This window comes from Portunus trituberculatus, chromosome 42 (genome assembly GCF_017591435.1).
Source record: "Portunus trituberculatus isolate SZX2019 chromosome 42, ASM1759143v1, whole genome shotgun sequence".
In the NCBI taxonomy this organism is placed as follows: domain Eukaryota; kingdom Metazoa; phylum Arthropoda; class Malacostraca; order Decapoda; family Portunidae; genus Portunus; species Portunus trituberculatus.
The window spans coordinates 17136760-17149563 of record NC_059296.1 but is presented as its reverse complement, the minus strand read 5'-3'; the positions used below and the strand labels follow the sequence as shown (position 1 = coordinate 17149563).

Below are 12804 nucleotides of genomic sequence, written 5' to 3'. Positions count from 1 at the left end.
CATTTGATCATAAACTTAAGAAACTTTTTTTGCACTCTTCAGTTGTTGTTCTTGCTGTCGCCAGACACGCATAATTTTTTCCGTAGGTGGTGGCCCAAAAGCCCTTGCTGCTGCTCTATTCCCATTCTCCTTGGCATATTCTACAACTCTTAATTTGTAAGAAATCATGTAGCTCAGACTTTTCCCAGCTACTGCCATGATGATGGGGAGGGTGTTCCAATGTTACTAAAAAAAATCAAAACAATTCACACCTTTACCCGCAGTGATACCAAATCCCCAATGGTCACGAACTGTATATACGGTAAATGGAATAAGCATTGAATAGATTGGTAATAGATGTAATAGAATAGACATAAAATAGATGAATAAAAAGCAAGAAGGAACAAAAATCTGGATGGAATAGACGTTAATTAGATGGATTATATTCTGTAGTTTTGTTTCTTGCCAACAGATGGCATGAAGAGCGGGGTTCTTCCGATCAGCTGATGCTTATAAACACGACTCACGGCCTCATGGATTACAATAGATTGCTTTCATTTTATAATTTGTTTTTAAAGACTCAGTCGTAATACGATAATTTGTTTTTAAAGTAACGGCATTAATACTGTTAATAATAATAATACAAGCAATAAAATAATGATGCCTGGAGTTTAGGTTAGGAAGAAGCACTGATCGTAAGCTGGGTTAGTGTGTCTCAGGAGTCCATGGGAGGTCTCAACTTCGCGTATAAGACGCAGGGTGATTTTATGAGCCAAAATTTTGGAAAAAAAGTGCGTCTTATATGCCGTCAAATACGGTAAGCATATCCTACCAATTTTATGATTATTTCCTCACATGTAATTACAAAAATCTATCATGAAATACAGGGGATCCTTGTGATTCGACCTTTTGCAGTTCGAATTATCGCCAATTCAACCGGCTGACTCGCCAATTCGACATTCATATCTCGTGCGCCACCCACCCAGTCAAAATCCGCCACCACCTCAAATTCACTGCAAACCCGCCAGGCAGAAGTGTAAATCGATGCTACCCTGTGTCGTTGCTAAGGCGGCGTCACACTGGCACTTTTCCGTCAACTTTCTGAAGACTCGTCACACACAAGCTTGCTTCCGCCTTTGTCACATTTGTCAACTGTAAACAAATATGGCGGCCCTTTCACCCCCAGCAAGCCGTTGCTATATTTGGCCTTTAATGATCTCTATGAGAAACTCTTCAGACAGCTTTGTCCACTCATAAACAACTGAGCTGCTCATCTTGGCCAGTTGTTCCTTGGAAGTTCTGACTTGGAATGTCACAGTGCCAGAGAAATGTAAACAAACAACTGAACTATTTTTCACTGCTAGGCTAAGACAAAAAATATATGTATACAAATATATTTACATCTACTTATCAAGATTCTATTGATTTGAGAGTATAGCATCATTCCAATTAACAAGCAAATTAATTTTATTATAAAAATGTTCATTAGAAACCATAGATCTTAATCTGACTAAAAATTGATGCTAGAGGAAAACGTGCGTTTCGTTTGACTCAAGATGACGGAGAGCCACCTCCAGCCCCAGCCCTAAGAAGCACAATTTCCTGCCTTTCAAAGATAAGCTTGAGCTTATAAGAAAGTGTGAGGCAGGTATAGCTCACAGTGTCGTTGCAGTGCAAATGGGTGTCCCTAAATCAACAGTATCAACAATTTGGAAGAACAGGGGCAAATACCAAGAGACCGCTGCAAGTGTTTTTATTTCCAAAAATGTACTGTACAACACCCTAATGTGTTATATATATAAAAAAAAAAAAAAAAAAAAAAAAAAAAAAGTTACATATAAATGAAGCCTTTAAGGGGAGGCGATGATTTTTACTTGGTGTATTTTTTTTTTTTGGGGGGGGGTCAGATTCTCATGAAATTTTGTGTGCTTATGTATTAGTACCTCAATTACAAGTATACCAAGAATTATTGAAATACAATAATTGGTTTTGGAGAAAAAAATATAATATGCGCTGAAAACGGTAAAAAAATAGCATCGGCATTCTTTGCTATTTCTCGAATGTTTTTCAACCTACTACTTTGAAAATAAGTGTACATGCTGTAGATGTATGTAGGTTTTTTCCATCGTGAAACATTTTGGTTATCGTAATTCATATATGAAAAATTTTTTTTTTTAAATATTGATAACAAGAAACTACCTTCTTTTTTTTCCTTTTTAAATTTTCTTTAGAGACATACATACAGTTTTTTTCGAAATGTCTCACAGTGAAAACATTTTCCTACGTTTCCTCTTTCCATTGATACCTTTGTATCTGAAATTACAAAAAAATTAATGGAGATATTGCGCTCGAAATATCAATAACTTTAGTTTTGTTGGCTACATGCTTAGTCCCTGGGCAATTCCGTTCAATCCTGCACAGCCAAGGTCAGTTATTACCTCATATACAAGCTTGTAGTTCATATACAAGCTTGCAGTTCAGCTCAGTGAGGTCTCTTTCCTTCCCAGCATCATCTACCAAGTGACATGGTGTTACTGGCGTGTCACTGTCACTGCATGTGGAACACGTGACATTGATGTAGGTGTCAAAGCTGTTATTTGTTGCCTCCATTGTCTTGGTACCCCAGCATTTGGTACATGTTCCTGATACCAGACTTTCAAGCTGTGAATGAAAAATAATGAATTTTTCATCTTCACAAGGAGGAATCTTCCTTTTCAAAAGACGAAAACGTGTATGCATCCTTATTGTTTCTCGTGACTCGGTTGTTGGTTGTGATGGTGAAGCTGACAGCTGTGAGGTTGAGGGAACAAGCTGAGGTAGTGGTGGTGGAGAGGACATGTGTGTGATTAGGGTCAGGTCATGAGTGGATAGTGGTGGATGTCACTGCGACGAGCGACTGAGATCTTTGCCCTCTTCCTTCCTTCTCCTATCATTTAGCTTCTTCATCCTTTCTCTTTGGTTGGTCTTTATCTTTGATTGACGACCCATGACTTTCAATGTTCTAAAGTGCAGGGAAAGTGTGGAAAATCAAAAGATGATTAGCTGCAGAGCGCTACATATCTACATTTCAAGACGTCCGGCAAGACACTGCCTGTGACTGCCGACCTCACAGCCTACAAGGCAAATCGCCTCCCTCCCGCTCTGTCCTGATATTACCATATGAAGGTCTATAACATAAATACACTAGAAAATAGAGAAAAAAAAAAAATAAATAAAAAAAAAAAAAAAAAAAAAAAAAAAAAAAAAAAACTGAAAAATGCTACAAAATCATAAGTGACGACGTCATGTTGCCTACCACGTGGTGGGGCATTTAAAGAGACCTTTAAAGTGTGTAAATAAAGGTGATTTAAACATATAAGGAATTAAGATAAGAACTTGCCATTTTCACAGAAAACTGTAGACATTTCAAGGACAACAACAGTATTAATAACTCAATTTTGAGGTTTGGGTAAAAAAAAATTGCATTTTTTTGCCGTTGCCTCCCCTTAATAGTACTGATTTAGTCTAAGTTAGTGTTTTTTAGAAGTTATAGTGATGTTTTGAGGGGGTCTAGGCTGGTCCCTATCCCCCTAATTCTTAAGTATCTTATGGGAAAATTTTATTCACGATTCGAATAAACGCTGATTCGACCGATGAAAAACCGCCCCAACCCCGTCGAATTGCAAGGATCACCTGTATTAACTATTCTTTATGTATTCAATGCCTTTAATGATTTTTAAAAACTTGTATGAAATTGTCTCTAAATTTTCTTTGTGTTAATGGAAATTGTTTAACATGCTCTTAGTAAACTTTGTTTCTTAAACTTTGTATCTTTTTGTTAATCTATCCTAACTCGTAATCTATATCTTTTTGAGAATAAGAGCACCACACTTGAATGCAATATTCCAAAAAAAAGGATGGACTGAGGAGTTGCACAAAGTGAGCACTGTATCTTTAAATTTATACTCAAAATACCGTAAGTCCTCGTTATATGGTAGTTCTTTATCTGGTAAATTCACAGTTACGCTATTTGGAATTTACTAACCTTAATTCGATATACAGTAAGAAAAATTCACAGATATGGTATCAGCCCATGTCATCCGAGAGGGCCGAGAGCGGGGGAGCAGGGGTGATGACATCATCCATGCCATACCTCCCCACCACTCATATTACTTTAACTTGACCACCCTTGGAGCCTGTTATTTCTTCCCCTCCCCCATTTTTCTAACTGCATTACATATTACTTACATGCATTACTAATTAGATGAATAAATGGAATATTAAAAAGTCTATTGTAAGCACAAATATATTCATAATAATTATGGCAAACATTTAAAGCCTACTACCAGCGGCAAACCATGCAGCAACTGATAAAGGGCATAGATGGGCCTGGCAAGCCCACTATCAGGGAATGGTGGAAGTTGTATAACATCAAGCACGCCTTAGATAACATCAAGTCATCTTGGGACGAAGCGAAGACATCTACCATGAACTTGGTGTGGAATAAAGTATGGCCAGAATACGCGCACGACTTCCCAGGCTTTGCTGAAGACATCAGTGGGATCAGAAATGACATAGTAAATTTGTGCCATGGGGTTGGTTTCGATGAAGTTGATGATGATGATGTTCAAAATCTTTTAGAAAGCCATGCTGAATCTCTCTCAAATGATGAACTAGACAAGGCATCACAGGAGGCAGAAAAAGAGGGAGACGAGGAAGAAGAACCTGTGCGTGGCCTGGACATCAAAACTCTTAGAGAATGTCTCGGTGGTATTGAAAAAGCTCTGGAAACCCTGAAGGAACGTGACCCAAATTCTGCCAGGAGTAGCAAAGTGGCTCATGACATAGAGAAAAGTGTCAAGATTTATCAAGAAATCTATGATGAAAAAACAAGAAAAACCAAACAGTCCTCCATCTACAACGACGTCTTATCCTTGTCTGCCCACTCAGCGGAAGATGAGTAAGGGTTGAAATCCCTACCGTCCCTTAGCCTCTGGAGGGACATCATCTGATAGAATACATGGCAAGTGAAAGTTAAATAAAAACATTTTCTGTATTTCTTTTGAGCATTACTTTACATTTTTTTTTTCTTTATGATTATTTTCATGTATTTTCATTTCTGTATGGGTGACTTTTGACGTGCTGGAACGCAATCCCTATTATTACATGTTATAATGGGTTCGGTATATGGTAATTTCAATTTATGGTAAGGTTTTCAGGAACGCATATGTACCGTATAACGAGGACTTACTGTATATGCTGATTAGGCCAATTATTTTGTTTGCCTTCTTCATGACTTCTGAACATTATTGGCTAGGTTTAAGGGTACTTGATATTATAACTCATAAATCAATTTCTTTGTCTACACTTTTCAGTTGTACAGTATTTAGTACGTACATATACTGTATGTATCTCTTAGGGAAGGGTTTAGTATACATACAGTAAGTCCTCGTTTTACACTAGAAATGCGTTCCTCAAAAAGCTATTGTAAACTGAAATTATTGTAAACCGAACCCGTTTTAACATGTATTAGATATGTTCCAGCTCAGTATGAAAGTCAATCAAAAAAAGTAAACAAACATCCATCTCAACCTTCAAGGTTTCAATAATAGACAGGGCATTTTCTGAAATGAGGCTCAACGAGAGTGGGGCATGCTGGCGTGTTTGGCTGTCTATCCAAATTTTAAGTAAACCCTCCATCTGATCCATAATGGGTTCCCGATGTTTTGTCAGCAATTTTACTTGCAGGCTTGAAGCATTAGCTGCTGCCTCCTTAACACTTGAAGCATTCCTCAAAACAGTAGCAACTGTGGTAAATTCAGGGAACAGCTTATAGCTGACGAGCCTTCCCCAAGTTCTTTTCTCTTGACTATATCAAGCTTCATTTCCAACATTAAACTTTTCCTGGCTCGTTCACCCTTACCCACTTCTTCACCAAGATCCAAATTACGTTTCGGTGACATTTTGAACAGGAATTGGTCTTATATGCAGAGAATAATGTAAGTAAATCACCGAGCACAGTCTCACTGTTATTCGTCGTGCTGGCGCGAAAGTGACTGGTTTGTTGTTGGTCCGACTTGGTTGCAGTGCAGCATCACAATCACAGGCGGCGGGAATTTCAAATATCGTAAGTGAGATTTTTTTATCGTAAATTGAAAAAATGGTAGTAACTGTCAATTATCGTATCTGTGAATTTATCGTATACTAAACTAGTGTAAAACGAGAACTTACTGTATGTATGAATTCCTTTTAGTTAGTTAGTTAGAGAGAGAGAGAGAGAGAGAGAGAGAGAGAGAGAGAGAGAGAGAGAGAGAGAGAGAGAGAGAGAGAGAGATTTGGTTAACAAATTTCCATTCAGAGCCCAAATAACTTTTAGGATTATTAGTGTGGCATCTACAGTCGACTCTCAATTAATGTGAGTCTGAATAATGTGATTTTGATTTAACGCGACTTGATATTTAAGGAGATACGATTAAACAATGCTATTTATTCCATTTAATGCAGGTTAACTTAACTTGATGTCAAATGCACTCATGCTACTTCTGGTGGGAATCACACTGAGCCGGGATCCAAGAAAGTTAACGAGTGGAGCAACTTCTGGCTGCGATATGGTATCCACGAACACACAGGGAGACACTGTTGCCAAACTTGCTAGCAGATTGCCAGTAAAACCATCTCCTGAGAAGGTGTTATGGTCTCATGTATCCATTTATGTTCACAAAATATTTCTATTAGCTTTTTACAAGCCTTATCACCAAGCAAAGATTGTTTTGTGATGCACAAAGTATAACCTTGAATGGAACATTGAAAGCAAAGCAGAAGATGAGGCTTTTGTCTGCCGGCGATTAGTAGTGGCTGCTCCTTTTTCTTGTGATCCTCTTTAGTTTGTGTGTTGCTCTCACTACAATATTTGTGTGTTTGTCCCTCTATTGACTGCTATAATGGATATCAATACAAAGATATGATATCTGTTATAGCAGACAATAAAGGGGCATATGCACAAATAACATGGTGAAACCAACACACAAGCTAAAGAGAGTCACAAGAAGAACAAGAAGTGGCTGCCACCCATCACCAGCAGACAAAAGCCTTCTCTTCTCCATGCAAGACTTCACTTTGTGAATCACAAAACAATCCTTTCTTGGTGGTAATGCTTACAAAAAGCTAATGGAAACGTTTTGTGAACACAAATGTATATATAAGACCTCACTCCTCAGTCTGAAGCTAACCTGAGTGGATTGTTTTTCTGTGTTTTCACTAATGTGCTATACTATGGCATGCAAGTGTCCTTCAACCTAAAGTGATTCCAAGAAATCAAGGAAGACTGTGGCTGGAAGATTGTTATGCTAGGGTAGAAAAGACCTTGGTGATTGTCTATGATTGTCCATGCGATGGGACTGAGGGAGAGCATGTTGCATACCAGAGATAATAAAATGAGAAAATGTGTTTTTTTTTTTTTTTGTTTCCATGATCTAGTTATGTATAGAAAGCTTTTTCTAAGGTTTGAGTAACAAATTCCCCAAATAGGCAGACTTTTCCAGTGGCCAGGTGTGTAACCCCGCCCTACTATAATTGTTTTCTAAGGGAAAATCATGTTTGAATGACACAACGTCTCTAGCATTAATCGAGTTGACTGTAAACACTTTTAGTCAAATAATACAGAATTATGTCATAGTATCATGATGAAATGATCTGACATTCTTTTCAATGGACAAATTACATGATAATAATTGAAAGTCTATGGAAAGTTTCAAGTCTTAATTCCCTATTTTTTTTACCTAATATGATCTTTTATTTGGATTCTTATCCTAATGGGGTGACTTTCTCCTTAATGGAAAACAAACAGAATATCTAGTAATGTTCTCAATTTATCACATGGTCCAGATAGCTACTATCTGAGAACCTTACCTGTACATACAGGAGACCCAACTGAACTGGATCTCTTGAATCTATGTTTTGATCTGAGAAGAAATATTTTCTTCTCAAAAGCAAGGTTTCTGTTTCATCAATGCCTTGCTCTCTCAGTGTTTTGCTGTGGTCCACCCAGTTCACTGTGAAATAAATATATGGACATTCAAATCACATTTGTGATATGGGATTAAAAAAAAATATGATGAATTTACTGATACAATGAAAAAAGGACAAAATGGAGCTACACCACATTGACAAAAAAAAAAAAAAAAAAAAAATCATATGTACTACCTTGCTATAGAGAAAGTTTAATGATATGGAAAATAAATTTGTTTGTTCAGCTGGACAAGTGTAGCTTAAAAATGAATGCATTATCTTAAAACAATTTGTAAAATGTAACCTGAATGAGATATTCTCAAACAAACAAAAACAAAAATGTTAAATGCATACATCAAAAAGTACACTGAAACAATCATAAAGCAGAAAGAATTAGTTATGCAACCCTCTTTTTGCTTGCAGATAAAGCTTACTATCTAAATTTTATTGTACCTGTTTCATGTATCACTAAATAATCAGAACACACATATGCACAAGAACTAGTTTTTAATATTTACATATCAATCACTGATAATTGATAATCAAAATTTATGTACAGTACATGCTTGAAATAAGTTGTTTGTAGAGAGAGAGAGAGAGAGAGAGAGAGAGAGAGAGAGAGAGAGAGAGAGAGAGAGAGAGAGAGAGAGAGAGAGAGAGAGAGAGAGAGAGAGAGAGAGAGAGAGAGAGAGAGAGAGAAACTGGTTATCTATACTGAAGTGGTATCTAATGCAAGGTGCATTTCAAATAATCCTTACTGAGAAGCTGAGTGACTTCTTGAAGTTATTGAAGTATCTGGTTTTTAAGTGAACCTTTTTCATGTATGTTTGAAGAAGTTCATTACTTATCTCATAGTGACATCTGCAGCCTGAGTTATACATCACTTACTTTCATCATCTGTGTGGAGTTTCTTTTTCATTTGTTCCATCTTGGGATCTCTTTCCTTGTCACCGTCCTTTTTCTTCCTCATGGTCAGGGTTCCAAAATTTGACCTGTTTTCTATTTCTTCTTGTTCATTTTCCTTTACAAGTGAATATTCATCATGGTTCATTATTCCTGAAGGAAAACAATTCATATAATACTTTATATTCGGTAATAAAATAAAATAAAATTAAATAAATAAAATTCTCAAAGAAAGCCAATTGAGAATACATATGCATCCTACAATGAGAACATGTCACAAGTAACAAATCTTTTGGTAATAGTGTATGTCTGAGTATATTGCATTACAATCTATGCTAAGGAGAGTAATTTTTTGTTAAATGTAAAAAAAAAAAAAAAAAAATCAGACACATGATTACAACTGTAATAGTTATTGTTAAATGGAGAGACTAGACAGACTGTTCAGCAAACTAATTCAACATCCTGTGACACAAAGCTTATAAATAAACTATCCACATCACTCTTACATTTTTGCATGTCAAGTCCAGTAACTAGATGCCATGTAAAGCTATCTGGCAAAGGGCTATCACACTTTTAGCTCAGTGATCAGGGGGCCCCATTGGTAACATTTTGTTCAACAAATTGCAAGCTTTTGTGCTCTTCCTTTCACATTAATATAGCATGACTTCTAAAGAATGTAAAATACAAAACTGAAGTAAAATATCAGTGTCCTAAGATATGAATAAGAGTGTGTAAGCTGATTAAGGTTGAGTAAACTACATACTAGAATTTAGTTCTGAAGAACTAGGGAAGAGGTAAGAATTATTGCATACCTTCATCTGAATTCATGAATGCTGGTTGTACTGTACATATGAGTAATTTTAATCAGACTATTTCAAAGATTTAAAGCCATAACATCAACTATTAAGCTGTGCAGATGAATTAGTTTGAAATATAAACTCACCAATCTTGGTACAAATGACAACCATGAGCTGTGAAACAGGTTGCGAGTCATCCACCATCAGGGTCTTGATACTCCCGTCCAACATGCGAACCTTCAGAGTACGAACCTTCCGCCGGTACTCCAATACATCCTGTAAAATCCCACCCAGTCATCCTTTTATGCACCACTTGTGGGTCATTCACTCAACAAATAATCTGTGTGTGTGTGTGTGTGTGTGTGTGTGTGTGTGTGTGTGTGTGTGTGTGTGTGTGTGTGTGTGTGTGTGTGTGTGTGTGTGTGTGATCAATGAAATGTACAAGATTTCTATATTCAGTGATTTACAAACTCTTATGCCATTTTTATGTGCCCTTCATCTCACCTGATCTCTGAGAATGTAGTAGCTAAGGTTGCGACCAGCCTCAAGCCACACACCTGAACCCTCTTCTCCAGGCAGGAAGAGACCATAGTCTTTGGCTGAAAAGTACATTTATGGTTAATGAATTAGTTATGAAATGAAATCTGTAATGTTACATACAAGCCAAGTATTTTTGTAGTATCTATATAGAAGAATGTGGCCAATGATAGTGTAAAAACCTTTTCTTGTTGGTTAAGTTTTGTTTTCAAAATTCAAAAGTAAAAAGAAATAATCACTCACCAATGCAAAAATGGTACAAGAAACTTCTAATTAGATTAATGTTACAATGTACACACTTAAAGAGGGCAACATAAAATTTCAGTAGCAAGAGTGCATTACTTTTGCACTTGTACTTTTAAACATTTACTAAAACTAGTAAAAACACTTTTAAAAATAATAATTACAACACAAATATCAAATTCAAAAGCATATCAAGCATTCTTACTAAAGATGGTATGTTCTCAAAACAATAAAATATAAGGATGAATTATAAAACAATCTTAGACTGCACTTACGCTGGCCCAAGTTGGCCTCAGTGATCTTCTCACGAATGATGCGACAAGCTTCAAACACCACTGTGGATGGGTCAAACTGCATCATCTTGCGGACATTTTGTTCCACAATGTGGATTTTGAGTGCTAGAGTCATCTTGCCAGTGTGTATTTATGCAGCGTCTCTGTGGACAAGGAAATGCAATTACGTAACAAGTTCTGGCACGTTATTAGATCTAACTGTATTATCAACTATAGATGGCACTGGTGACTTCCTATACAGATAACATGCACTATGGATGATAAAATATGGTGTGAAATGCACTACCAATGTTTACATATACTCAATATATCACTGATATGATTTTCTGCTTATATACAATTTTTACTGTATTTACACACAGCCAAAATAAAATAAGATAAAAAAAACCTTATAACATAAGCCATTTTCATTCTCAAGCCGTGAAATCATAAAAATTCATGGAGAGAGAGAGAGAGAGAGAGAGAGAGAGAGAGAGAGAGAGAGAGATAAATATGTTCTGAAGTGTTTGATATATTATAGGATGCTCCACTGAAAATAAATAATAATGAATGAATAAATAAACTAAACTTTTCACCAAGGAAAGCGGTCTGATTTATCGTGACTACTAGGTATGTACATATTATTTTGTGTAAGTATATGTAGTAATCAATTAGATGAAAGGGAATCATATCAATATTCTCACAATGTTAGGTAAAATTATTGTGTTGCCTCAATGAGAGAGAGAGAGAGAGAGAGAGAGAGAGAGAGAGAGAGAGAGAGAGAGAGAGAGAGAGAGAGAGAATCATGAAATATAATAAACTGACTTCTAAAATGATACTAATAGTGCAAATAACAATTTGCAGAAAACATATAAATGGATAATTCATAACAATAAGTCACTTGTATCAAAGTATGAGATGCATCCCTATCCTTTCTTGGGGAGGGATGGTGCCACCGTGCCAACACATCAGACGCCACTCTACTCTACATCCTAACATTTGTCCATTGTCTTAGACATCGGAATCCTGGATTCTTTCACACACATCACATGAAAGCGAAGGGACAAGTTAATGGCGACATGTGAGTGAGTGGGACAGTGGCAGTAAAACAATGCCAGTAGTTAGTCGCCACAGGAGGTGTATTTTGCTGTTGGGAGCTGACTTCACTAATCTCCATAACACCAAAAACATCTAAAAAACAATAAATAAAAAAAAAAATAAATAAAAAAAACAACGCCCACATCAACATTAATACATTATAATGTATGTGTCACACAGAACTCTACTCTTTCTCCTTTACAACAACACCACAGTTACTTCGTAATAGTACATTTCCTTCCATTACATTACGTATACGAGTCGAATACCAACACTACTGTTCTTAATCCACCATCACCTCTAATGACTGCCTGGCAACAAAGCTCTTCTTTAGAAATACCACTCATCACCATCAGCACAGAAAGATCAACACAGTCAAGAATCATCATCAGCATACAAATGATGATTACATTGATAGCGAATGCATCAACCAATAGAAAAGTTAATAGCCACGCTTATATATATTGTGATGTGGCGTACAAGTTACCGATATGTAACCGTGCACTCTACCACAATCTTGTGTCCTGCCGACGAACGTGACAGTAGCAGTAGCAGCAGCAGCAGCATCAATAGTAGTAGTAGTAGTAGTAGTAGTAGTAGTAGTAGTAGTAGTAGTAGTAGTAGTAGTAGTAGTAGTAGTAGTAGTAGTAGTAGTAGTAGTAGTAGTAGTAGTAGTAGTAGTAGTAGTAGTAGTACACACACACACACACACACACACATAATAATAATATTATTATTATTATTATTATTATTATTATTATTATTAGTAGTAGTAGTAGTAGTAGTAGTAGTAGTAGTAGCAGTAATAGTAATAGTAATAGTAATAATAGTAACAACAACAACAACAACAACAACAACAACAACAACAACAACAACAACAACTGAGCCAACTTCAATATGAACATCAGCTTTGAAAGTACAATCTGAGAAGAGGTGAGCAAACGTTTCACAAAACAAGTACGAGTGAGAATGTGTTTGAGATGAGATCA

At 36.4% G+C, this 12804-nt stretch overlaps 1 protein-coding gene across 12 annotated transcripts in view; it reads right to left on the bottom strand.

Annotated features, from left to right (window-relative positions):
- Positions 1-12804, bottom strand: part of LOC123517312 (talin-2-like) — a 181090-nt gene that overhangs the window by 83458 nt on the left and 84828 nt on the right. For all 12 annotated transcript variants that reach the window (XM_045277271.1, XM_045277270.1, XM_045277275.1 and 9 more), the window contains 5 exons: positions 10721-10881; positions 10170-10264; positions 9812-9941; positions 8854-9021; positions 7867-8009 (listed from right to left, as the gene is read on the bottom strand). In XM_045277271.1, the coding sequence (XP_045133206.1) occupies positions 7867-8009; positions 8854-9021; positions 9812-9941; positions 10170-10264; positions 10721-10853 (669 nt within the window). In that variant the 5' untranslated portion in view covers positions 10854-10881. The remainder of the gene's footprint in view (positions 1-7866; positions 8010-8853; positions 9022-9811; positions 9942-10169; positions 10265-10720; positions 10882-12804) is intronic.